Below are 24,099 nucleotides of genomic sequence, written 5' to 3' on the forward strand. Positions count from 1 at the left end.
TTCTTGGGGTTACGCAGCTTTACTTGCATCATTATTCTTTGGTGTTTTTGCAGACATTGAACATCTTACATGTAGCTATGAAAAACGGATGAAACACGAACGCCCGAAAAAGGACATTGCATATGGAGTTAGATAATTATCGTATTATGAAATATATAAATAGGGGGAAAAATATATATATGAGCTATTAATTGTGCGACAGAAGGCTATAGGAGCCAAACTACTAACTACATGATGCAGATACCACTTGATCCTTTTTAGTCTGATAAGGAAGAATTTGACCAACGAAGTAGAAGGAGCGGGAGAGCATAACAAGCAATTATTTCATAACTTATATGCTCTCAATATGCTCGCTGAGGGGATTAATTGAATGAAACAAGTGGCGGTAGTTATGAAAATAAATACGAATCAACGGAGCGGTAAGAAGAAATCCATGGGCTGATAAAAAATGCATTGAAGAAAAAGGGTGATATTTTACGCGGTGAGATACTACCAGGAGAGCTAGTTATATAACTAGTTAGTTAGCTCGCGCAGCAAATAGCCCTTTTGTTTCCATAGTATATCATAGGGACATGAGTTTTTATTTCCATTATACACCCACTTTATTCATGGGGAGGTTTTCGTAAAAGAATTCTTTGAACTAGACTAATAGAGAGATTGTTCGCCATTTGAATGTAAGATCAGTAGATCACAGGCGGTTAGGTGTTGCTGTAAGCGGCCACTGGTAGCCTGCAGCATCGCTGAATTTATAACCGAAAGATGAGGTGAAGTCATCGAGGACAGCAGGTCCTCGAGAGCCTGTGTGACAAGAACGACTGTTAGAGAAGTCAGATAGAGGAGAGAGGCTGTACCTGCTTACCATAGGGGTACTCCATTGGCACAATTTCTTTGTTGTCGTCAAGATAGTGCAACAATGGGGTAAAGATCCTCCAGCTGGCATCAAGCTCGTCATCACGGACAAAGTTTGAATGATCCCCCTTGAGTGCATCCAGGATGAGGGATTCATAGGCTTCTGGGATCTTCAAGTCCGAGAATCGTCGACGGTATGTGAGGTCAAGCTCGGTGACGACAGTCTGCATTGAAAGCCCAGGGAGTTTTGAATTCATTTTGATATAAACCGATTCGTTGGGCTGCACACGAATGACCAGCTCGTTTCTGGGGATATCTTTAAATATACCGGAGGTGACATCGCGGAACTGGATGCGAATCTCTGTCTTTTGTTCATTGAGAGCTTCCAAAAAAGATCTAGTAAGTACAGATATAATTTAGAGCGGGTGATACACACGGGCAACAAACCTTTGCCAGCCTTTAGGATAAAGGGAACCCCGTCCCATCGCTCGTTCTTGATATATGCAACCATTGCACAAAAGGTAGCACATCTGGAGTCCTTAGGGACAGTCTCGTCTTCCTTGTATGCAGGCTTAGTGCCGTCTAGGGACTTTCCATACTGGCCGATGATGACGTTCTTGGGCTCGATCGCATCGATGCCCCTCAACACTCTCACTTTTTCATCACGGATGTCTTCTGCAGAGAACGATATTGGTCGCTCCATGGCAAGCAGGGTTAAAACTTGAAGAAGATCTAGCTCAAGACACAATTAGCGGACAGCCTACTGCTTGTAGCAGAAACGGATATCTGTTTGCATACGGTTCTGCATAACATCTCTGACAATTCCGAACTCATCAAAGTAGCCGCCACGGCCCTCAGTACCAAACGGCTCTTTAAACGTGATCTGCATAGTAGTAAAGAAGAGTCAGCGACCGATGCTCTTTTTCCCTGTCTGTTCAAGCTCAAATGGCAGAACAATAATAAAACGTACCTGGACGTTATCTATGTGGTGCCGGTTCCAGGTGGCACCGAAGAACTCATTTCCGAAACGTAGAATGAGGATATTTTTTACCATTTCCTTTCCAAGGTAGTGATCGATACGGAATATTTCATCCTCCCGCCAATTGGGTTCGAGAGCCCTCTGTAGCTCTCGGGAGCTACCTAAATCTTTTCCAAACGGCTTCTCGACCTGAACATGTCATCAACCATCATTTTGTGATGATATTAGCCATAGCTATCCTTTTAATTCAGAAGCTCAGGGAGCAGACCACTAACAATTATCCTCGTGATGCCATTTTCTGGGTAGCAGTTCTTCTTGAGGTGTTGGGAGACCGTGATGAACACGCTTGGCGGCAGGGCCATGTAGAAGACCCTGTTTTGCTCCTTTCGGCCCTTTTCTAATTCCTCCAGGTGGTTTTTAAGGGTGATGAAGGACTCATCCTGGTCATACTGCCCGGATATGTAGGAGCAGAGCTCGCAAAAACCATTCAGCTGCTCCTCGAGCTCCTTGGTAGGGACTTTGATATAGGACCGGATTCGTCGGACATACTCATCATGGTCCATCTTGGTGCGAGCATATCCGACGATCTTGATGTCTTTGGGCAGGAACTTGTTGCGATACTGCGGATGAGGGAGGGATGGTCAGAAATGAGGCTGGAGTTGTGACTGCTGGTTCCCGAGAGAGACGGAGAGACCACTTACCAGGCCAAAGAGCGCCGGGAACTAGTTAGTTGAAGAGAGAAGCGGCCGTTGTTAGCCCACGCCAAACCGGCAACGTCACTGGCGGCAGAGAAGCGAAGATACTCACAGTCTTCTTCTTTGCTAGGTCTCCCGAAGCACCCAGGACGACGATGACGGTGTCGTCCTTGAGCTCCATCGAACTACACACACAGCAAGGGACGTCATCATCAGCGCAGCCACCCAAAACAAAACAAAAAAAAAAAAAAAACCCAACAAAGCAATGGGCAGTTGTAGGGCGAAAAACGGCGTGCATCCTGATAGCCCACTTACCCGGGAGCTGTCTCGTTGTGTGTCATTGAGCCCGCCATGGTGTGTCGAGGCCGTGGTTGTCGCGGTTCAGCTTGCTAGCCGAGCTCGATAACTAACTAGTTGGATGACGGAGGGATGGCTGAGCAGAGCTGGCGGGGTGGTTTCTCTCGACTGGAACAGCCGGCGGGACCAGCGGGCGAAAAAGCAATTGAACTGCCCCACCGAGAGCAGCAGCAGGACGAGCAAAGAGCAGAGGTTCCTGGGACGGCGCTGGAGGAGAGCAGCCTGAGCGAGCGAGCGAGAGGGACGGACGGAGATGGGGAGTTAGTTGGCAGGGCGGACGAGGACTTGCAGACGAACGAGGGTCGAAAGGACCTGGGTCGACGGGGTTTCGGCGGCGGCGGCGGCGGCGGCGGCGGCGGGCGGAGCAAGCTGGATAATACAGATGGATGGATGAAGACGCAGCGTGGGTGAGGGATAACTATTGACTAGTTACTGGTTAACAAGATAGTTACTTGGTGGTCTTGCAGACATAGCTGTGGCCTTGATAAACTACGCAGGATGTCACTGGTGGTCTGGTCTATATAACTAGTTACATACGTACAGACAGTTGAGTTGCCCACACAGCTGGCAGCCGATCTCCTCTCCACTAACCCTCCTGCGAGTTAACTAGTTGACGCGCTCGGTATTATAGCTGGCTGGTCTGTCTATATGTATCACTGCCGGGTTGCTATGGGGCAGACAAATGGCTGACTGCCCTGCTCTCTCCTTAGGACTCCGTGCTGTAAGAGATGTGCTGTGCCAGCTACGGAACACGGAAGAGCACTCGCAGCATGGAAGCAATAACTTTGTAACTAACGAGTTATGGCCGGCGTATTGCTCGGCGACGGAGGCAAAGGAAGCATCGCTGGTGGCTGCCTGTGGGATGTGCTGGAACAGACCGACCAGACAGGCCCTGGCCCTGTATATATGTATATAACTATATATGTACGTACGTATGTATATATGGATGGATGGATGGATGTGAACCTACACTCCCCTGCCGCCCACGAACCCGTTTGCGAGTCGGACTCGATGTCCTGGCAGCTCGTTTCCTGGAGGATGACAGCTACTCCGTGCGTGGTTACAGGCCGGGATAGGATGATGACTAGTGATGAGAGCCATCGGAGGGTATTGTTAGGTGGAAGATGCTGCTATGATTCTCGTTCCAGACACTCGTCAGCCAGAGTGAGTTTCTATGCAAAGAACACGCTCGACATCGAAGACTAACCAGTGATCCTCATGGAGAAGAAGTTGGTTCCTGCGCCATCGCCCGCACAGCAAGAGAGCGCGTTCCCTCCTCTCTCTTTCTCTCGCTCTCTCAGCCCGTGGAGAGACGATTAGTAGCCGAAACTCCACGTGGAAGATGCAAGGGATCGTTATGGGATGCGGATGCCCACGCTCTCTCGCGGATCCATTGGGATGTCGCTGGCGGGAGAAATACGAGCCGAGCTGGCTAGTAAACCACCTGAGTTAACTAGTTAACTCTTTTCCCTCTGAAGGTGGAAATATTGAGCGACCAGCCAGACATGACAAGCTGCGAACTTCATCGCTGTTCAGCCATCGCAATCGAAGAGCAGGGGAAGAGCCATCTCTGCGGTCTAGCCTTATTTTATTTATTTATTTATTTATTTATTTTTTTTTAACGTCCGTGGGAGTAGGGCTGATATCGATGGCCAGCCTCTGCGCGCTGCAGAAAAGCCTCCGTTTCGCTGGTGTTGTCCGTCCGCCGGCCCAACCAGAGACAACACCACAAGCCTCCCATGCGAGACTACCTACTTTTGCTTCTTTCTTCTTCTTCTTCTTCTTCCTCTCTCTCTCTTTTTTTTTTTTTTCTTTTACCCTCCTCGGCGGAAGATGCCGTCTTTGAGCTCTGTTGAAGGCGGTCTGCTCGTATTGAACGGAGGTGTCTGGGAGACCCTCCACGATTGCGTTGTCTTTGGCCGTAGAGCCTCTGGTCGACTTAGGTCCTTGACTCAGGTAACTACTTAGTTACTCTACCACGAAAGACAGCTCTCTTCATTATCCGTGATGCCCACAGATATAGAAGAGAAGTTTAGATACCAGCTATCTAGCTGATGGGGACAGAGCATCTCGCCTCGACCGAGAGGTGCTTGGAAAAGAACGACATATCTTCGAGGCTTATGCATGGGTTTCGTGCCTAGCACGAGAGAGAAAAGCCCCCCCCTCCCCCATTCCTTGGAGGAACGTCCTTGTCCTTCGCGTCAAGTAGCTTTCTCAGCTAGCTTGCCTTAACTCTCTCCCTCTCCCTTCCCTGTTTCGCCAAAGCATTGCAGAGAACTTTTGCATGGTTTACAAAATGCTCCGTCGAGACGCCTGGGTTTCTCACGCTGCAGCAAAACACGATGATCTCATGCTTTCTATTCTTATCATACAGTCTTGACTATATATATATCGATATATATAAGAGGCGCCATGTTGCATCATTCTCCTTAGAATTCCCTTCTTCCTCTCTCGCTAGTCAACTTCGCTAGGGCCGGAAACCAAGCTCCGTCCAAACAAATACATACCAGTGCATGGTGCCCAACCTGTCCATTTGCCATCCACAAAAGACAGGCGTTGCTTTCTTTCGGTTCTACTCATTCACTGCAGGCCAGAGACCTAAACACGCACACACGCACACACACACACACATATATACGCAATTTAATCACGCAGCGCCTTGCCCATCCAGTGGCATATTCCGCCCTTCTTGGACGACTATACTCACCACAGCCGTTCATCCAAACCCAGAGTTAATTTCACCATGACTCGAGTGGTCGATGGAAGTGGAAGACGGGCCCTTCGGCCGGTCAGCATCGGACCCAGACCTCAACGGCCGATGAGCTTTACTTTCCCAGATTTCCCATTCAACCCAGAAAGCGATGTGTTCCCATACGCAGACCCGAACAAACGACTATCGTACTTCAAGTACCCTGACGTAGATCCAGTACCTCCACTACCAACCCTCTCTGCATCCCGGAATGGCAGCCAAGATACCATTGTCCCTCCCCCGTACGATAGTAGCGATGCAGAAAAGGCAGAGCCTCCGCCCGAAGCCCCGCCAAGCAAGATGAGCAGGCAGGAGATCGTTATCATCATGACAGCCTTATGTGTAAGACTCCTAAGAACAAAAGAACGAAGAAAAGTATGTATAAATGGGATCATTTCTAACTTGGCTTTGACGCACTGATATAGCTGGCCTTGTTTCTTGCTGCCCTCGATATGGTTAGTTTATCCATGATTCTCCCATCCATGAACGCAATAACTTTCTAATGCTCTCTCCAGACAATTATCTCTACCTCTCTTCCCACAATTTCAAAAGTGTTCAATGCCAATGAGAGCGGGTATACATGGATGGCCTCATCTTATCTTTTAGCAAACGCCTCATGCGTCCCCCTTTGGGGAAAGCTCAGTGACATCTGGGGTCGCAAAGTTCTCATACTAGCAGCCAATGTCCTATTCCTTGTTGGAAGTTTACTCTGCGGAATCGCACCAGGATTGGCCATTTTCCTGGTTGGAAGAGGTATCCAGGGAATTGGAGGAGGCGGCCTGATCATTTTAGGACAAATCTGCGTTAGTGATCTGTTTAGCGCGAGGTATATGATCCCCTGGCTCCGACAGTCACAATATAGATTTTTACTAACGTGATGCAATTTATAGAGAGCGCCCTGTTTACTATGCTCTCTTCGGAGCTACATGGGCTGTTGCTGGGGCACTTGGACCGGTGATAGGTGGACTACTGACTCAAAATACTTCCTGGCGCTGGTGTTTCTACATTAACTGTAAGTGTTATAAGCACCGATTCTTCAAATGATACAAAGAATACCTTTCTTTGCATAATCGATACTAACACGCCAACTTGGATTATTAGTACCCGTTGGCGGCATATGCTTCGTGATTCTCTTCTTTTTCCTGAAGATAGAATCTCCAAAAACACCACTCCTTGCCGGATTGCGTGTTATTGACTGGCTTGGAACCGTCACTATTGTTGGAGGAACAGTCATGCTACTCTTCGGCCTAGAGTTTGGTGGCGTTAGTTTCCCATGGAATTCCCCAACAACCATCGGACTAATTATCGGTGGTATTGTTGTTTTGGGAATATTCGGTATGGTTGAAAGGTATTATGCAAAATACCCAATCATGCCCCCTGCTGTTTTCGATGGTATAAATAACATCCTTATCTTGGGAGTTAACTGGGTCCATGCATCTTTATTCATCTCCGGTGCATACTTCCTTCCCATTTACTTCCAGATTGTCCTTGGTGTCGGCCCAACACTGAGCGGAGTCTATATTTTACCACAGGTAATGGGGCTTTCAGTTGTTGCAATGCTGACAGGGATGTTCATCCGAAACACGGGCAAATATGTCTGGATTATGCGTATCAGCATGTTGATAACGACTTTGGGATATGGCTTATTTTTGGATTTCCAGTCCTACACGTCCTGGCCTCGACTTATTATATACCAGCTTATTTCCGGCATTGGTATCGGTCCCAACTTTCAGGCCCCTCTGATTGCCATCCAGAACAACATGCCACCCGGAGATGTATCCGGAGCTACCTCGACGTTTGGTTTTATGCGCCAGCTTGCTACATCGTCGTCCATCGTCCTTGGTAGTGTGGTGTACCAGAACATCATCAATGGCAAAGAAGCGTATCTTACTGAAGTTTTGGGCCCGGAATTAGCTCCTAAATTCCTTGGGAGCATTGCTGGAGCGAATATTGACTTAATCCACCAGCTGACTCAGTCTCAAAAAGATATCGTGCTGAGTGAATATACCACTGCACTCAAACGGGCTTGGTTGTTTTACACCGCTCTTAGTGCGATTGGGTGTGTTTTCAGTTTCTTTGTCCGGGAAAAGGCTTTAAACCAGAATCATGAAGTGACCAAAACGGGACTCGAGGAGCAGGAGCGCGCTCGACTGGCTCGCATTGCTGCTGCTAAGAAACCTGAAGACAGGCAGACAGAATGGCCCGGTAGTAAGTCAAGAAAGCCTCAGTAATGGGGGCAGAATCAAGCTACACACTGTTTCTATGACACCCTTGATAACGTTGCTATCCTTCTGCTTATTTGGTCTGTTAAATTGCAAACATGCATTGGTTGGCGGTAACTTTTGTTTCTTGATTTGTATAGACGTTTTGCTACGGATATTCAGCATATTCCATTCAGACAGCGATGATAATGTACCTTTCTGTTTATATTTGTATGTATATTAATATCCTCGACCCTTGTTTCTGGCGTCGTTGTTTGACGTCAATATTGTTAGACTAACTACGTTTCAGAAAATGGTTAGTTATATAATCGCTCGCTAACTAGCTAAGTTCTTCACTGGGAGCTTCCTCTTTTATTTAACCAGCCTCAGTAATGATGACAAATTAGCAAACGAGGGGTTTACCCGATCTTCTGGTTCTTGTCAATCTCAAGTCTCCCTGGCTAGTTTGACACAGTTGAAGATAAGATGGGACGTGCGGCGTCATGGATAGGCAGTCCCTCAGTCAAAGGCAAAACAGAAGCAGTTCGTATGGCAATGCTAACTGCTGGTCTGGCTGGATTGCAGTACGTTACCCCGTTGAATCCTCTTCCCCTGGTAATATCCCTATATTCCAGGATTTGCGCTCTGTTAGAAATTGAAGCTCTGTTGATATCACCAATGCAAGCTGTTCTCTGTACACTAGCTGATCCCTCTGTTAAACCTCGGTCGGCATTCTAGGTTTACATGGAGCATTAAGATGACATGTAATTTATGCCCTTTCCTCACTATTTTCAAGTCACTTTGACTATCGTGCTGAATTGTTTGGGAGGGCAGATTTCACTCCATATCTTCTAAAGCTCGGATTCACGAGATCAAGTGTCTCTCTGGTATGGATGGCAACTCCTTCATTAGGATTGATGCAACCATTAATTGGGGCGCTTTCAGACCATTCAAAATCCAAATGGGGACGACGGCGGCCTTTCATTATTTGTGGACCAATTTTTGCATGTATATGCTTCCTTTTACTCGGTTGGGCCACGGAATTTATAGGACTCTTCATTACAGATGAGAAAACCGTTAAGTTTCTTGACCGATTGCTCCCCCTAACTTGTTCATACTAACGAGTTTCTAGAAACACAACTTTATAATTGTGATGGCTGTTTTCAGTATACTGGTAGTTGATTTTTCAGTTAATGCTTGCATGATAACACCCTCCCCCCCACCCCCCCAGAAAAAAAAAAAAAAAAGGTACTTACGAGGTTCTAATTATTTCTCAGTACATAACTGCTGCCGTAGCTTGATTATTGATACTTTGCCCATCCCACAGCAACAGCTCAGCTCCGCTTGGGGTAAGTCCGTCCTCTCCCATAGTTCTCGAGTTGTTTCTAATTATAAAAGCCAGCAGGATGATGGCTGCTGGCCATCTAGCTGGCAATGCTATCGGAGTAATTGAAACTCCAAGAATTCTTGGACCTTACTTGAGAGATACCCAGTTCAAGCAGATTATGGCAATAGCTTCCGCGCTGCTGCTATTTTCCACCCTCATAACTGCATATGCTGTAAGGGAAAGGGTGTTAATTACAGCTAGGTATACTTCATTTGGCAGTGAGCCTTCCTTTCTTGGAGCAAGTAACTGACGTATCGTATTAATAGAGGCGGTATAAGTCAGTTTACAGCAGCAAATATACTCTCCATTTATTGCAAACGCTTATTTCACTACCACCGCGCATTAAAGCAATATGTTGGACTCAGTTTTGGGCATGGGTTGGTAAGCTTTCTTCAGGTAATCATGGAAGTATTGTAGCTGTGCATACTAACTCAAACTGTAAGGGTGGTATCCATTCCTGTTCTATTGCTCGGTTTGGATTGGAGAAATATCATTGTATCAAGAGGCTTCTAAATCGGATATCCCAAGATCACAAGATGTACTGACCCATTTTCGCCGGTTGGGTAGCTTCGCTCTTGTGTTGTTTGCATCCATTCTGTTGCCCTTGGTTTGCTCCACGGAGAGTCTGAAAAGCACTCTCAGCCCTACAATCACATTTACTATCGGACGATATTTTAAGAGAATACACCTCTCGTATCCAGATCTTGGAACTGCTTGGATGATTTCACACATTGTATTCGCAGGTACAATGGTGTTATCCCCGTTAACAGGATCAGCTGGATTTGCAACGTTTTTAGTGGCACTTTATGGCATTCCTTGGGCGATTGCATGTTGGGCACCATTTACATTCATTGGCGAAGAAGTTAATCGTCTTTGCGTTCCGGTGACATCAAGGGACGTTACCATGATAACATCTGCAACCTACTCTCGTCGACATGGTTCCTACCGTTCTTCACCCAGAGACCATGGTCCCTCGGATGTAGAACTAGATGACGGCGTTTTGATGTTAAATCACGGTGATGGCAGCGATAGTGAAGACCAGGGCGGCGAAGTGCCAAATGCGAATATTTCAACTGGGGAATTGGCAGGATTATATCTTGAGATCCTAAACATATATACCACCCTTCCCCAGTTATTCAGCATGCTCGTTAGCTGGGTAATCTTTAGAGCGTTCGAGCCAAGTCTCGCGGTCCCACTGGTGACGCAGGCTGTTTCAGTGAAAGACCAGTTTGTAAACACTATAGGCGTAAATTCCGGCAGCCCCAATGCCTCTGGATTACCTTTATTCATTGGCGCAATAAGCGCCTTACTTGCGGCTGAATCCACACGGAGGCTGAAGCGAACCCGGTAGAGCATCCCAATTCTCTCCCAGATTATTCATTTAATGTTTATCTGCCTAATCAAGTGAACCGTGGACATGTATGATATATTCGGAAGCTCAGGCTATTTCTACAGGCCTATCAGGACGTTATAACTTGTAAGGTATAATTATTTAGCTAATAGCAGGCTCCTAGTTAGGTAGGCCGCCGTTTAACAAACTGCTCCAAATCCTCTCTGGTGGCAACTCCGAGAACAAATTTGCGACTAGCATCAGTAACTACTGCGAAATCCTGTCTTTGTGCCTCTTTACCCGGTTCAGCAGGATGTAGCTTGCCGTCAAAAAACTTTTCTAGCTCTTCAAGGGGCGTATCCATAGTTATAATTTGATAAACACGGCCTCTCCGTCGAAATTTCAGCATAGCCTTCTCAACTGGGTCGGATTCGGATACTACTCCCGATTTTAAGAGAGACTTAAGCCGCGGAATAGAAAGATAACCAAGAAGAGAGCGAGAATCTGATGATATCACAGTCAAGTGGGTGTAATCGCGCTCATATGCCGAAAGTAGTGCAGATGAAATGAGATCGTGAGGAGACGTAGAGAGTGCAGGTGGTGGGTCCAAGTCTTCAACAGTAGCCTGCAATATTGTGGCTAGTATCAGTAACGAGTTGGGGTAGTAGAACATGGCAGTACATGAGAATGTTGTTGATAGTAGGGGGTATAATCTTGAATACACCGAAGTCAAGGGCGATACATACCCCTCTATATCTTCCAGACCATCCACTAGAGGAAGTATTAGAATAGGTATCCTTTGTAGGAGTCCTCTCGCGTTCGTACGCTTGGCTCGCAGAGACGTAGGAAGTCATGGTTATCAGTCTAAAGCATACGCCAGAAATAAAGGTCAAGTATCGATAGCTGTATTTGAAGAAAGGCCTGATGGTGCGAGAACCCGGCGGCCACAGAATGTTGTGTTTTTACTTCGCGTTTGAGCTTTGCGGGATTGACAGTTTAGTAAACTACCTATGGAACCAAGCGCGACGCTTCGGCTTCGGTGATGAAATTGGCAGCAAACACCAAGCACGTGATCATCCTTTTAGGTAACAAGGTTAGATTGAAAGTTTTAACGTATATTATTCCCGGGTTTAACTAAAGCTTATTACTTATATCCGAGCCACCTTGAGCTGTTGTGCACACTACGTCATCGTATGTGGGCGATGTTGGAGAGATACATATTACTTGCTTTCCGCCGCTTCCGGACAAGCAGGATACAAAAAAATTTACCGCCTTACTCTTCCAGAGATTTACTCGGCTGTGTACACAATTGTCCGCAGCCATACGCTATACACAGGTTAAGGTAAATTTCTCAATGAGTATTGTTGGAGAAGAAAGGCTTACGTCTGATTGCTCTTTGCGCATACGAAGCAGGAGTCAATCGCATCTACTTCCTCCCTCCGCCTACGTGTTTGATTGCCTATGCTCAGGGTGAGCTGCACTTCAACTTGTTATCAAACTCATTATCTTACCATTACATGTAACTGTTAACGACGACATGGCTCCAGTGCTGATAGTCTGGTAATTGCCAAAGGATGTCTTCGATATTCCCAGATAGCTTGTTCAGCAGCGAAGCTTTTGTACAGCATCCCTATTCGAAACGTGGGCTATGCCCCGGAGCAACTGACTCCCCCAAAAGAACACCTTTTCCAGCCTGGAGTGTTGCCGAGGATGTTAAAAGGAATACCAGGCCTTCCCAAGAAGTTGGTAGTACGGGCTCCAAGGGATCAGGCCCGGCTGGGAAGATCGAGCTGTACTCTGGAAAGTATTATGCATCTTGCATAGCGGGAGGCATACTTGCTTGTGTATGTGGGATGATCTTGATACACCTGATGATCCATGTTTGTCCACAGCCTATTAAACACCACGAACCACTAAACCTCGTGTTCTTTTCTTTCTATTTCTTTCTCTTACAAAGCATCGGCCCAACCGCCAGGATGGAGGACGGATTGCTTACGGAGAATGTATACTATAGGGACTAACTCATGCAGCCGTGACCCCGCTAGACCTAGCAAAATGTCGGCTGCAGGTGGACCCAACGATGTATAAAGGCATTATTGATGCATGGGGCAAAATTGGCCGCGCCGAAGGTCTTCGAGGAATTTTCACTGGATGGAGTCCAACTTTCTTTGGATATTCGGTATGTAGATAAACACAAAAGGACAAACTGCGTCATGGCGTTTTCAAGCTCTAACTCATCGTTTTAGGCCCAAGGAGCGTTCAAATACGGCGGATATGAATTTTTCAAGAAATACTATTCTGACCTACTGGGAGAGGACATTTCTAGCCGCTGGAGGACACCAGTCTATCTCGCCGCAAGTGCATCTGCAGAATTCATTGCTGATGTTGCTCTCTGTCCATTCGAAGCTGTAAAGGTGCGAATGCAGACTACCATCCCTCCGTTTGCAAGAGGGACATTCACTGCCATTTCGCATGTTACCGCCAAGGAGGGCAAAGCTGGGTAAGACTTAGAATGCCAATAACTAGCTGCCAGGAATATAATTCAACTAATGTGTCGAGTATAGCCTTTATAAAGGACTCTATCCACTCTGGGGTCGACAGATACCGTACACTATGATGAAATTTGCCTCATTCGAAAAGGTTGTTGAGATGATATACAACTATCTCCCTGGCAAAAAATCAGACTATAATAAGGGAGCCCAGACAGCAGTTGCATTTGCCGGAGGATATGTGGCTGGTATTCTGTGCGCAGCCGTATCCCATCCCGCAGATGTGATGGTGAGCAAGCTCAATGCCAACCGTTTACCAGGAGAAGGCTTTGGAGCCGCCATGGGACGCATCTATAAGCAGATTGGCTTCGTAGGTCTGTGGAACGGCCTCCCTGTGAGGATTGTGATGGTCGGAACCCTGGTATGTACCTTCTCTGCTTGAAGCACCCAGCAAGCACCATCCGGCGTTTGAATATTTCGCTAATGCACTGTGTTCTCGATACCGACGCCAGACTGGCCTTCAATGGATGATGTAAGCTCTTCGTTTCTTTTTCCGCTCCCTCGACACCCTGCCCTTCTGATGCTAACCGCGTTTCGCATGTAGATACGATTCGTTCAAGATCTTTATGGGCCTGCCAACGACTGGTGGCCCGGCTCCCGCCAAGCAGAAGTCCTGAAATAACTATATTAAATTATTTTATGACTATAAATCCTCGCAGCTGGTTAAAGCCGTAACTACCGCTGACTCATTAGTTAACTAGGTAGATAGTTATTAATTTCACAAAAGGTCATTAACTGTCAGCTTGACGCCGTTTCGGTTTTTTGCCTGGCTACTGTAACTGCCTTCAGCTTACTCCTTTAGACTCGTAGCCAGCTAGTTAACTAACCGTCAAATCCTTCTTCGCAGCGACCCTAACCAGACCCCCTGATTCCATGTCCCCGAGCCGCGCATCAATGAGACCGGGGCTTCTGGACTCTTGGGGGCCCCAGTTAGTTAATTAGTTATATTAAATAACTAATATGGAGCCAGCATCATCAACATGTGTTCTTGTTCTGGATCCCACTCGCAGCCATGGCTTCAAACAGCTGAGATCCAACCAAGCCGCGCCCTCGTAATTTGACAAGAAAAAAGTCAGCCCGCCCCAAGTTGCTCGTTAGCAAGCATTATTGGTGGAAGTTATGGAACGACCTCAACTCCCGAAAAATCCGTACCAATTAACTACTTACGGGCAGTTTTCCCGCTCCCTTATCTCGTCTGCCCCCCTTTGAGGGTCCGACACATGGGACGGAAGCTATTTTGACACCTTCCGGAACGAACGCTAGTCACCACGCGATCCAACAAGGCAGGTAACTAGCTAGTTAACTAGCGGACGGTTTATCTCATGTGTGATGGCCAGGGACCAGGAACCATGACGACCGCGGGTTCCGTTCCATTACTTGCATATGGGGCGAGTATCACAGCGGGCTCGTAAGTGAGGTATGCCAGCGCCGCAGAGTAGGCGGGGCTCTCTGTATCTTAATAATATTAGTATATCCACGGTGCATCCAAGGCATATGCAATCCAACCTAGTCTCACGTTTTCCTTGGGGTGGCTTTCGACTCCCCACTGCAACCACCAACACCAGCACCCTACCACCCGTGCAGTTATAGGCGAAGGATGCAGTTACCCGTGTCCATAATTGAGTGTGTTATCATTCCTTGGATGGCCTCCTTACGCTGGACCCAAGACCCTAGAAAAGCGGGTGAAATTGAATCCTCTGAGTTTGCACTCTGCTCGACTAACTATAAATAATGCCGTATCATTGCCCCTTAACGGCTGATGCATCCCCTTTGTTGTAGGCTGATTATATCACTACACCATAGCCCCTTGGTACATCCCTTTCCACAGCCTCAACAATGCCGGCGGCAGAAGTAAACACTCCAGCTCTCCCCGACTACGTTCTGGACCCTGATGCCGTTCTCAAGGATGATATCTGCTGGCGGTATGGACGGGCACCGGACTACTCGAAAACACGGAAAGAATGTGAGGGAGGCATGTATCTATCATATACCTCCCCCTCCTAGCTTGTCGACTTAAACAACAATACCTAACTAGTTATCTAACACAAACCACGGTTCTATAGGGAGAAAAACGAACCACGAAGCTGGCAGCCTCCCCAACTTGGTCGAAAACCTTGTAAAGAACTGGGAAATCGAGGCATCGTTCAAACCGAATTTTGCCGATTGGCGTACTGTTGACCAAGAATGCTATACTTTCTCCGTGAATGGCGGGCCAGCCCAGTCTCCGAACCATATGCTCTCAGTGGGAACATACAATGCTATTATCCCTTCTAATGCATATTATGACCCAAAGCACTCCGACTTCGCAAAGAGCCACAAGACTTTTAAAAGGATGATGCCGACGTTTGCATGGGAAGTGTTGGAGGTGTATAGCGGTCCACCTGTAGTGGTCTTCAAGTGGCGGCATTGGGGAAAAATGGCCAACGACTACTCTGCGGTCAACGAGTAAGTTATCCTTCAACTAACTACCTACTATTGTCTTACTGCTTCTTCTCAAAGAATAAGAACTGGAGGCTTACTATCTCTGCAAAAATGAAGCAAGGGAGAGAACGTTACGGTCAAGGCACACAACGGTGCGATAGACATTGAGGGACTGGTTGTTGCAAGGGTGAATGACAGCCTTCAGATCCAGTCAATTGAAGTATGGCAGGACCCTATGGCCGTGTTCGGGCAGATTGACCCGAAGGGAGAAGCGCAAATCAAGCCGCAGAGGGAGACGGAGTTATTGAATGATGAGTCCAGTAGCAAAATACAAGTGCCACAATGTCCTATTGCTCATTAACCGACAAGGGATATATAACTCTTGACTCTGCTTAATGAGATGTGCCTTCTCAAGTTTGACCTTTAAAGTGTGACAATACTCTCCTAAACAGGAACAATGAAAAAGAAATGCTTCTTAGATTGATTGGTGATAGATGATGTGAGTCTAATAGTGACGAGTTGCAAGCATACTTTAATTAAGACACGTAGAAATAATTTCAGTTAATACAGGGGCTAGATAAATACAAATGCTCTATGAACTGATATGTAACGTATTATTATAAGTTATTCACCTTGAATTGCCCATCCCCGCATGCGATCGCGCCTTCTCGTTCCCACCTTTGCCGTCAGAAAAATTTTCTTCTTCTCCATCCCGCGGGTCTGATCCTTCTTCAGCGTTATATAGAGTTTCCAATTCAGCTTCATCAGATCGAGGAGCAGACTCGACGTCCATTCTTCCACGTCGTTTGCCCCTAAAAGTCGCAAGGCTCGCGGAGCTGAAGCTCTCAAGATTAGGGTAGATACCCTTGTATTCCAATCCTTTCTCCCGCCGTTTGGATCGCCAGATGAAGAATCCCCATAAAGACGCAGCAATGGCGACCACGACTAGGGCAACTTCACCAGACTTATAATAGGCTTCCCAAGCAGCAATTTTAATCCTCTCCTTCTCTTTCTCCTCGGCAGTGGTACTGTTTGGATGAGCACCGACAGACGTCGGAGCTCCTTTCAAGCCATCGATCCTGGAGTCCGCTGGATCCCCTCCGATGCTGGTGATATCAATTCCTAGGAAACGATCCAGCATATCACGAGAACGGCGGGGGAAGTCAAACGGGACCATATGGCTGGCATTGTAAAATTTAACATAGGTCAAGTTTCTGGCCTGCTGGTATATGCCAGCTGCACTTCCCTCAAATTCCCAATTGTGGCGTGGTGCCCAGACACCTGGAGAAAGTTCAAAGCCTGTAGCGTTCAACCATGTCATGTTATGTATCAAGTCTTCTGTACCTATGTGGTTACAAATCAAGTCCTTGTCACCACTAAACAGCACTATCGGCATTCCTCGTTCGAGTAGGCCTGGCAGAAGTTGGACGGATGGTACTGATTCTGTAGCCCGTAGATTTCTCCCCACTCCAGGCGAACACTCACGCCAGCCTGTGGTTTTGTCCTCGTTGATATTCAAAGCCTTTACAACATCCGGTCGGCGAAGGTACGAGGTAACGAGAGAAATATCCGGAGGCCAATTCATCCCGCAGGCGTCGGGGGTATCTTGGAGTCTGACATCATACATGTTAAGGCATTTCCCGTCGACCTTTGTGGTGTCCAGAATTAATTCCAACACTCGTTCACACTCATCCACGTGGACTCCGAATTTGCCTACTTCCTTGAGTTTAAACATGCATTTTGACAATTGGGACTCTGCATCCTTAGCTCCGTCAGATTCCCTGTCCAGGATACCTTCTTTATACGAAAATGGTAAATAGGAGCGGTATTGCTCAAGTGGGGAAATCCAGCCGTTTCCGATCAAAAGACCTTGCACATTCCAAGAAGTGCCGTTAGCGGAAAGATTTTCGTTATGTCGGACAATAGCGTCAGCAATATAAGGGATATATTGACCAGCATACGATTCACCGGCAATATAAATCTGTAGCATTTCTCATCAGTTCACATTGAAGGGGAGAGCATAGATCTAAAAAAAAGAGAAAGTCACATACGTCATCCTTTTCATATTCGGGAAACACATTAAACCACCTTTCCAAAAAAGTGACAAATTGATCGGCCATGGATCCAAGTTCGCGGACATAGCTGTCTGTACTGACATAACTGAATCCAGTGCCTACTGGCTGATCCACGAATAAGAGGTTCGCAAACTCATCCCATGATCCATTGTTATAAATCAGGGTATGGTCATCCTGGAGTCTGTAAGGGCCAATTTCCATCAAGGCGCCATCCATCGAGCTGCATCCAGGGCCTCCATTTAGCCATATTACGGTTCTCTGGCAATTCGCTATATGGCGATTTTGATAGTGCCAAAAGAATAGGTTCCCCTTGCGTTCAGGATCGATCTCGATGTGTCTGGTACGCACAGAGAGATGGAAATATTAATAACAAGCCAGCTCATATTGAAAGGGAGAAACGGATAAGAGATAATGTATACCCAGCATGCATCTTCAACAAAGGTCCCTCGGGCTGGCCTGGAAGAGAGTGAACAAAGTAATCGGAAGCACATTTTGCTAGAACAGCCGCTGGATTGGAGAGTAACAGCAGTAGCCAGGCCCAGCGTGCTCGCGTGCTGCCGGTCAGCGTCTGGTGAGATTGGCAACGCATCTTATGTATAGTAGGCCCCAGAGCCCCAAAGACGCATGATCGAGGCCCGATAGATGGACAGTACCTCTATTGAAAAGAAGCAGACAGAATAGACAGGCTGCTGAATGAAATCCCAGCCTGATGTTCGTCAAGACGTTTCGTACGTCCAGATGTTGGAAATAGAAAACGACGTTTCGACTTCCTGCAGGTTGCGAGAGCCGAGGATGATTATATAAGCAGCCCCTTTCCCTCGCCGCCTCCCCTGAATCTGGTCTTTGTACTTACGGCGCTGCCTAGGCAGTTTACTACATATATACTCTATCGTTCCATTTTTATTCTATGCATTCCCTAGCTGTGGTAAAGACGTGTTAAAGTAAATCTCCTATCGCCTTGTCTGCGTCTTCCTTAATAAGAGCTGGCATGCTCTACATTGTTTGGACACGCCGTGTCAGCTAAAGTGTAAAGCCGGGGAGAGAGAGAAGAACGTCCGCTCACTTACATCTGGCATGATTGGCGCTCCATCGGGCCCTTTTACATAGCGAAAGGGCATCTCAATAGATTCACGCTTGTCAATGCGGATCTCGGGGAAGTCCAGCCAGGGAATCTGGCTCAATGGCACTGGGGGCAGTTTTTTTCGTCTCAACTGGCTGCAAAAGAGCAAAAGAGGAGGCACACTCCTAGAGCTGCTGGCTTCTCATACCTTTGTCCTGGGTAACAATTCGTGTCACTCTGACAGCGGTGTCAGTTGTCATCTGCTTGGGGCCCAATTGGCGAGTGGCATAGCCCTTCTTTCTCAATTCAGAGGTCCGGTCTCCATGCGATTAGGTTAGCCTGGCATGGCCTCATAATTGATTGATTCCAAGGAACTCTGTGCTCATTCGGGGAATAGTAGTTTGAAATTCTAGGCTGGTGAGATCGAGGAGCGGTGATTCGACATTTGATCAAAGCCAGAATCACCATGTTAATTAACTCACCTCGTGGCGGATGGTCCCCTAAATTGAAAGGCTTCTGGTCAGCAAAAAAATACTACGCCTTGAAATCGGATACATGTTTAACTGAATGCATACCAAGGATGCCGCCAAACAGGAACACCTGGAAAGCTGTGCCATCAGCAGGCGACAGTTCGGTGATGGCGGCGGGATCCAGGAGACAGACAGCTGGCTTCTTGTCTGCAAAAAGCTCCTCCACGCTCTGATGCTCGACGGCCAGGTTGTTCTGCGACACCAGGTTGTGTGGCAGGCGCAGCGACTCCGGGACCGAAGTGAGCATGAACTTCGCCCCGACTTTGTCCAGCTCTTCGGCAATGCACTTATATTCCAGCGCCGACCAGGGGCCCAGTTCTGGGTCAAGGTGCTCGACGACGAAGGTAAGGGGTATCTGCTCGGCCATGTCTGCCACAAGCGCCTTTTTGGAGGCTTCCTGCTGCAATGAATAACTATTCAGACAGCTAGCTAGTTAGTTACAGCGCGTGTGTGCGCGTGCGCGTCAATCCAGTCAATTATCGAGAAGAGATCTCTAGCAGCTAACCCTCTAAGCAGATATCAGAATTTGGCCAGCTGCCGGCTATCCAGGGCCGTGAGTGTGAGTGTGAGTGTAGTTGGATAGTTTGTCCACCTTAGTTATCGATTACTGCCGCCAAGTTCGTTGGTGGGACGGAAGTCTTATCTTCTGACTTCTTAGCCGGGCGCGCCAGCAGGTGATGTCAGGAAGACATAACAAGAACAACAACACCCAGGGACTAGAATCCCAGACCGCTGCCGCTCTCCCGCTTCTCCTGCTGCTCACTACTGCGACGAATATTTGAATGAAGGCTGCTGCTAGCCTAGCTATCTGAATCTTTCCAAGGCCACCATCGCCGCCGTCTCTCCCACGCCCGGTCGCCCCTCTCCTCTCCTGCGCCTTAATACGCCAGCAGTGCCTGGGACTGACCTCCTCGCCCACGATGAACCCTCACCAGCAGAACAAGATAGATATAAACGTGAGCCACCGTTTCCACAGCTAAATACTTGTGGAAGGACTTGTTTTTCCATGGGCTCTATGCTAACTGATGTGGACTCCTCCTGTAGTCGCTAAGCCCTGACGAGCAGCGGCTCCTACGAATGTATGGCAAGATGCCTAATAAGAAAGATCTCCTGCAGAACAAGCTAAAGGTACACCGTCCTGAAAGTGTCCCCTTATCGTTCCTCCTCTTCCCTGTCATAATGTATTTTCATTTTCCTATGTTCTGGTTTGCTGACTCTTCAAACAGGAAAGAAAATATTTCGACTCCGGAGATTATGCCCTGAGCAAAGCAGGAAAGGCCTCGGACGTCACCTCAATCGGCTCCCGTCACCCTCTGCCAGAGAATATTCCACATCTCACGGCATCGTCCCCACCTCAGTCCACCGCTACCCCAAACCATTTCAACGGAGGCCATGGTCCCGCGCACTCTCACTCTGGCGGAGCAAATAGTGGAATGTCCCCCGGCATGGCCCGTAGCCCTATAAAGGAAGGAAGTTTCCTACAGCGACAGACCAGCATAGAAGACGCCAGTAACGAGGAGGGATCAAACAACGATACAGGAGAGAATCAGGGCTGCCCGGAGACCAGGGAGCCCCAGGGCTCGAAACTATCAATGTCAGAGAGTAAGACGGAAGAGACAGAGGACTCCTTGTTGCATGAAATCCCTATTCGACGATAGCCTTGGACCTCTAGAGGCTCGTGATGTTATTTCATTGATTCCCGACCGCGCAAGAAGCCAACTCAGTCAGTCAGGATGATGCTCTCCCCATCAGCTCATGGTTTCCAAACACCCATATCTGTTTTGTTCTTCGTTCTTCTCGTTAGCCTGCCCTTGACATCTTCTTGAACGAGGACATATTTGATCCGTGTTGTAGTTGGCATCCTACATTTCTCTCTCTCTCTCGCTCTCTCTGCGTGTGTCTGTCCATGGTTTTTTTTTTCCCTTTATTTTTCCTTTATTATTTTCTGATTTTTTTTTTTTGTTATATTATTTTATTATATTAGGGGGATAACAGCCTCATAGTTTAACTAGGTAGTTAACTCACAATTAATTTGTGCACAACCTAACTATTGCTCAGATAGGTTACCAGCTCTATTTATATATCTTTCTTCCTCCTTAAAAGCTGATTGACTACTCATTTGCTTCAATAGTTGGAGTTATTAGTTAACTAGTTAGTTTTTAGCAGGTAGTTAACGGACCTATATAAAGATCCTGGAAGCCACCAGCCAGCGAAGTAACTTAGCTAGTTACTGTCCTCTGCCCTCCCTAGCAAAGATCAGTTACTGTGAGGCTCCCAGATAACTCGAGCGGCTGGTATTTGGTAAATACTTGGGCAACTAACCAGCCAACTAACTAGTTAAATAGCTTTTGCTAACTAACTAATAATATTATTGATTTAACCAAGACAGTTCTTAAGTCTTGCATCCACCCCGCACAGAGCCTGACTATTAGCTAAGTAGTTAGTTAATATCAACCAACTAGTTAAACACATAAAAATAACAATTATCTGACCTAACTAACTACCTAGGTTTAACCACACCCACCCGCACATAAACCTCTCGGCAGTGTAAAAGCGGTCAACACGCTGTCAACTTCTCGGACTCAACCAAGAGCAACCAGCCTGGCCAGACGACAGGGCTTCCAATCTTCTCCTCGCCTCATCGCATCTACCGTCTGCTCTGCGCCTTTCGCCGATAACTAGTTATTAAAGCTAACGAATAGTCAACTAACGACACGTCTCATCCCTTTTACCCGACCACGGCAACGAGCCCTAGCTTAACAGCCTGCTGCCTCCGTTTTCGCTTCCTCCGCGCGTCGTCTACGCTCTACGAACGTCAGGACAAGATGATTTGAATTGACAAGAAGCACCGGGAATCCTGACCACTCACGCCAGCAACGGCCAGAAACGAACACGGCTCGGGACTCTGGAGTAACATTAAGCTACTTATTCGAGCCAGCTTGTTTACTAGATTGCCTTGACTGATCGAGCTACCTGTCGTCGATATCTAGCCCTCTATACCACTTGATATCCTGGACGCCTTCCCCTTGGAACCACTAAGCTGGCCGCAGTATACTGTCTGTCCATGTGGATCTTTAGAATATTCTCGTCAGTCCTTTTTCTTTCCGCCGTGGTTCTCTCCATACCACTCGCTTTCGATGTAGGAGGAAGAACCTGCGGTTTAGCCTTCTCCCTCTCCCTCTCCGCGTTTTACTTCTTCCTCTCACTCCTCAAACTTACTACCCCGAGGAGGTCGATTATCCGGAAAACTTGCATCTTTTTCATTAGCTCTACCCAATGGCTAATCGTTCCCGCGTTGTTAATATGGTCTCTCAATCGGTTTTCCGTCGAATCAAACGGGTCTAGAAGCTGGGTAGAGCGGGCGTTTACAACCCTTAGAGCAAGTAATAGCTCGGTACGGCAATGGGTGTTTGGACAAGATGGCTTGCTGGAGGCTGCTATCCTTGGCTTCTGGGACAAGCTGCTGGTTTGGTCTATGCCCGTATTCCAGTTAGCGGAAGGCTTCTGCAGCCTGCTTGTTATTCAAGCTTCGGGACAAGTTACTAGATATCTAGTGAATAAGAGTGGGAGGAGCGATAGCTGGATGGTATGTATTGCTTGCCTCTTCACGGGCATACGCTCCCTCTTTCAATGGTCCCGGCTAACACCCAACCTTCTCAGATTGGATTACTTGTCTTTTCAGCTTCAATCATATCCAGCTCGCTGTACTTTCTCTGGCGTGTCTTTGGGCTCCCTGGAATCAGCAACCTCGACTCAACGCTCATAGGAGTGTCCATCACTTGTGCCGTCTTCCTTTGCGCGTGGGGCATAGGTAGTGGGAGAGGCAATCCTGTTGAGAGTTCTTTATTGTTTGCATACGCCGTGCTCTGTCTATACCAAATTTTTACCGATTATAAGCCTTCCGGATCAAAGGAAAAGCCAAATTCTACAGCCCAATCACTCGAGTTTCCTCCATTGCCGCCTATCATTATGGCATCCTATACGACTCTGATGCATACCATTTCGGCTTTGCCTTCGATTATCCATACGTTCTTTAGTGTGGTAACGGCAGCCTTCAGCGCGATAACCCCATCTGTGCTGATCTCGCTCATCTACCGTCTTTTCGTCCTCTATGCATCAACCCGGATTATACCTGTTGTACGAGAGTCAGGTGCTCGCGCATTGTCTCAGGAAGCATCTCTGGAAGATGCGGATGGTGCAGGCAAATTTCTCGGGCTCTTAAGCTGGTTTTCGCCTTCAATCCTTATAGCGGTATACACCAGTCTGCTTTTACAGCACTTTACATCGATGTCGCGAATGGCAGACGAGGATTTAGAGTGGTGGAAGATACAGCCACTAGGAAGCGGGAATACATGGAGATGGGTAAATCTAGCATGCACAATGGCATTATACGCAGTTGAGTTATGGCTTGGAAGACAAAATGATATTGATGAAGGATTAACAAATCACTGGAAAAATGATTAATATATAAAAAAGAATTTAAAAATAATAAATCAAGTAATATTTATTTAATAAAAATATAATTTATAAAAAAAATATATTTTAAATAATAATAAAAAAGAAAAAAAAAAAAAAAATTGAAAAAGACACTTTATAATAGAAAATATTATTTAAAAAAAGAAAAAAAAGAAGAAAAAAAACTCTACTAATAGCTTTATTAAAAAAAAAAAAAAAAAAAATTTAAATAATTATTATCGAAGCATTAGTAAAAACTATTATATTTTAAATAATTTAAATAATTAATTAAAATATTTAAATTTATAGATTCTTAAAAAATAGCTATAAAATAAGTAATTAAGTAAAATTCTTACTTTTAATTAATTATTAGAATAATATATATTTAATAGTTTAGTAAGGATAATTAAGCCTTTATTAAAATTATTATTAATAAAATTTTTTAACTTTTTTTTTAGCTTC

The 24,099-nt window shown here is 46.6% G+C and overlaps 12 protein-coding genes across 18 annotated transcripts; 7 read left to right on the top strand and 5 right to left on the bottom strand.

Annotated features, from left to right (window-relative positions):
- Nucleotides 1-194: 194 nt before the first annotated feature.
- TERG_04709 (glucose-6-phosphate 1-dehydrogenase) lies at nucleotides 195-2,986 on the bottom strand (the record flags this gene model as incomplete). Of its 6 annotated transcripts, XM_047748311.1 has the most annotated exons (9): nucleotides 195-798; nucleotides 860-1,231; nucleotides 1,297-1,581; nucleotides 1,648-1,732; nucleotides 1,820-2,017; nucleotides 2,104-2,448; nucleotides 2,530-2,550; nucleotides 2,636-2,708; nucleotides 2,839-2,876. In XM_047748311.1, the coding sequence occupies 9 exons, from the start codon at nucleotides 2,874-2,876 to the stop codon at nucleotides 689-691; spliced, it is 1,527 nt and encodes a 508-aa protein (XP_047604289.1). In that variant the 3' UTR covers nucleotides 195-688. The 6 variants fall into 6 exon arrangements, with proteins under 6 accessions (XP_047604289.1, XP_047606381.1, XP_047606382.1 ...); XM_047749855.1 differs by having other exon boundaries at nucleotides 195-1,231; XM_047749856.1 differs by having other exon boundaries at nucleotides 2,104-2,708; nucleotides 2,839-2,986.
- TERG_08826 (uncharacterized protein) lies at nucleotides 2,953-3,291 on the top strand (the record flags this gene model as incomplete). The annotated part of the gene is made up of 1 exon (XM_003235606.1): nucleotides 2,953-3,291. One exon carries the CDS (start codon nucleotides 2,953-2,955, stop codon nucleotides 3,289-3,291), a length of 339 nt encoding a protein of 112 aa, XP_003235654.1.
- Nucleotides 3,292-3,486: 195 nt separating this feature from the next.
- Nucleotides 3,487-4,488, bottom strand: TERG_12177 (uncharacterized protein; the record flags this gene model as incomplete). The annotated part of the gene is made up of 2 exons (XM_047751174.1): nucleotides 3,851-4,488; nucleotides 3,487-3,778 (listed from the first exon to the last, which is right to left on the bottom strand). Exons 1-2 carry the CDS (start codon nucleotides 3,979-3,981, stop codon nucleotides 3,487-3,489), a joined length of 423 nt encoding a protein of 140 aa, XP_047606386.1. The 5' UTR covers nucleotides 3,982-4,488.
- A 722-nt stretch (nucleotides 4,489-5,210) lies between these two features.
- TERG_04711 (uncharacterized protein) lies at nucleotides 5,211-9,053 on the top strand. 2 transcript variants are annotated; one of them, XM_047749860.1, is made up of 2 exons: nucleotides 5,211-6,641; nucleotides 6,731-9,053. In XM_047749860.1, exon 2 carries the CDS (start codon nucleotides 6,862-6,864, stop codon nucleotides 7,858-7,860), a length of 999 nt encoding a protein of 332 aa, XP_047606387.1. In that variant the 5' UTR covers nucleotides 5,211-6,641; nucleotides 6,731-6,861; the 3' UTR covers nucleotides 7,861-9,053. The 2 variants fall into 2 exon arrangements, with proteins under 2 accessions (XP_047606387.1, XP_047604290.1); XM_047748312.1 differs by having other exon boundaries at nucleotides 5,211-9,053.
- An 882-nt stretch (nucleotides 9,054-9,935) lies between these two features.
- TERG_04712 (uncharacterized protein) lies at nucleotides 9,936-10,568 on the top strand (the record flags this gene model as incomplete). Its single annotated transcript, XM_003235608.2, has 1 exon — nucleotides 9,936-10,568. One exon carries the CDS (start codon nucleotides 9,936-9,938, stop codon nucleotides 10,566-10,568), a length of 633 nt encoding a protein of 210 aa, XP_003235656.2.
- A 163-nt stretch (nucleotides 10,569-10,731) lies between these two features.
- On the bottom strand, nucleotides 10,732-11,401 carry TERG_04713 (uncharacterized protein; the record flags this gene model as incomplete). Its single annotated transcript, XM_003235609.1, has 2 exons — nucleotides 10,732-11,172; nucleotides 11,294-11,401. 2 exons carry the CDS (start codon nucleotides 11,399-11,401, stop codon nucleotides 10,732-10,734), a joined length of 549 nt encoding a protein of 182 aa, XP_003235657.1.
- Nucleotides 11,402-11,740: 339 nt separating this feature from the next.
- TERG_04714 (uncharacterized protein) lies at nucleotides 11,741-13,713 on the top strand (the record flags this gene model as incomplete). Its single annotated transcript, XM_003235610.2, has 8 exons — nucleotides 11,741-11,889; nucleotides 11,961-12,017; nucleotides 12,121-12,391; nucleotides 12,562-12,726; nucleotides 12,794-13,047; nucleotides 13,112-13,457; nucleotides 13,549-13,568; nucleotides 13,641-13,713. 8 exons carry the CDS (start codon nucleotides 11,741-11,743, stop codon nucleotides 13,711-13,713), a joined length of 1,335 nt encoding a protein of 444 aa, XP_003235658.2.
- Nucleotides 13,714-14,932: 1,219 nt separating this feature from the next.
- TERG_04715 (uncharacterized protein) lies at nucleotides 14,933-15,878 on the top strand (the record flags this gene model as incomplete). The annotated part of the gene is made up of 3 exons (XM_003235611.1): nucleotides 14,933-15,059; nucleotides 15,160-15,541; nucleotides 15,635-15,878. The coding sequence occupies 3 exons, from the start codon at nucleotides 14,933-14,935 to the stop codon at nucleotides 15,876-15,878; spliced, it is 753 nt and encodes a 250-aa protein (XP_003235659.1).
- A 267-nt stretch (nucleotides 15,879-16,145) lies between these two features.
- TERG_04716 (uncharacterized protein) lies at nucleotides 16,146-18,181 on the bottom strand (the record flags this gene model as incomplete). The annotated part of the gene is made up of 3 exons (XM_003235612.1): nucleotides 16,146-17,498; nucleotides 17,569-17,929; nucleotides 18,012-18,181. The coding sequence occupies 3 exons, from the start codon at nucleotides 18,179-18,181 to the stop codon at nucleotides 16,146-16,148; spliced, it is 1,884 nt and encodes a 627-aa protein (XP_003235660.1).
- Nucleotides 18,182-18,528: 347 nt separating this feature from the next.
- On the bottom strand, nucleotides 18,529-19,549 carry TERG_04717 (protein-arginine N-methyltransferase SFM1; the record flags this gene model as incomplete). Its single annotated transcript, XM_003235613.1, has 5 exons — nucleotides 18,529-18,585; nucleotides 18,660-18,778; nucleotides 18,861-18,971; nucleotides 19,135-19,152; nucleotides 19,228-19,549. The coding sequence occupies 5 exons, from the start codon at nucleotides 19,547-19,549 to the stop codon at nucleotides 18,529-18,531; spliced, it is 627 nt and encodes a 208-aa protein (XP_003235661.1).
- Nucleotides 19,550-20,102: 553 nt separating this feature from the next.
- TERG_04718 (uncharacterized protein) lies at nucleotides 20,103-20,840 on the top strand (the record flags this gene model as incomplete). The annotated part of the gene is made up of 3 exons (XM_003235614.1): nucleotides 20,103-20,138; nucleotides 20,227-20,310; nucleotides 20,409-20,840. The coding sequence occupies 3 exons, from the start codon at nucleotides 20,103-20,105 to the stop codon at nucleotides 20,838-20,840; spliced, it is 552 nt and encodes a 183-aa protein (XP_003235662.1).
- A 319-nt stretch (nucleotides 20,841-21,159) lies between these two features.
- On the top strand, nucleotides 21,160-23,676 carry TERG_04719 (uncharacterized protein). The gene is made up of 2 exons (XM_003235615.2): nucleotides 21,160-22,768; nucleotides 22,843-23,676. The coding sequence occupies exons 1-2, from the start codon at nucleotides 22,247-22,249 to the stop codon at nucleotides 23,644-23,646; spliced, it is 1,326 nt and encodes a 441-aa protein (XP_003235663.1). The 5' UTR covers nucleotides 21,160-22,246; the 3' UTR covers nucleotides 23,647-23,676.
- Nucleotides 23,677-24,099: the final 423 nt, after the last annotated feature.

This window comes from Trichophyton rubrum, assembly GCF_000151425.1.
Source record: "Trichophyton rubrum CBS 118892 genomic scaffold supercont2.4, whole genome shotgun sequence".
Taxonomy (NCBI): Eukaryota; Fungi; Ascomycota; class Eurotiomycetes; order Onygenales; family Arthrodermataceae; genus Trichophyton; species Trichophyton rubrum.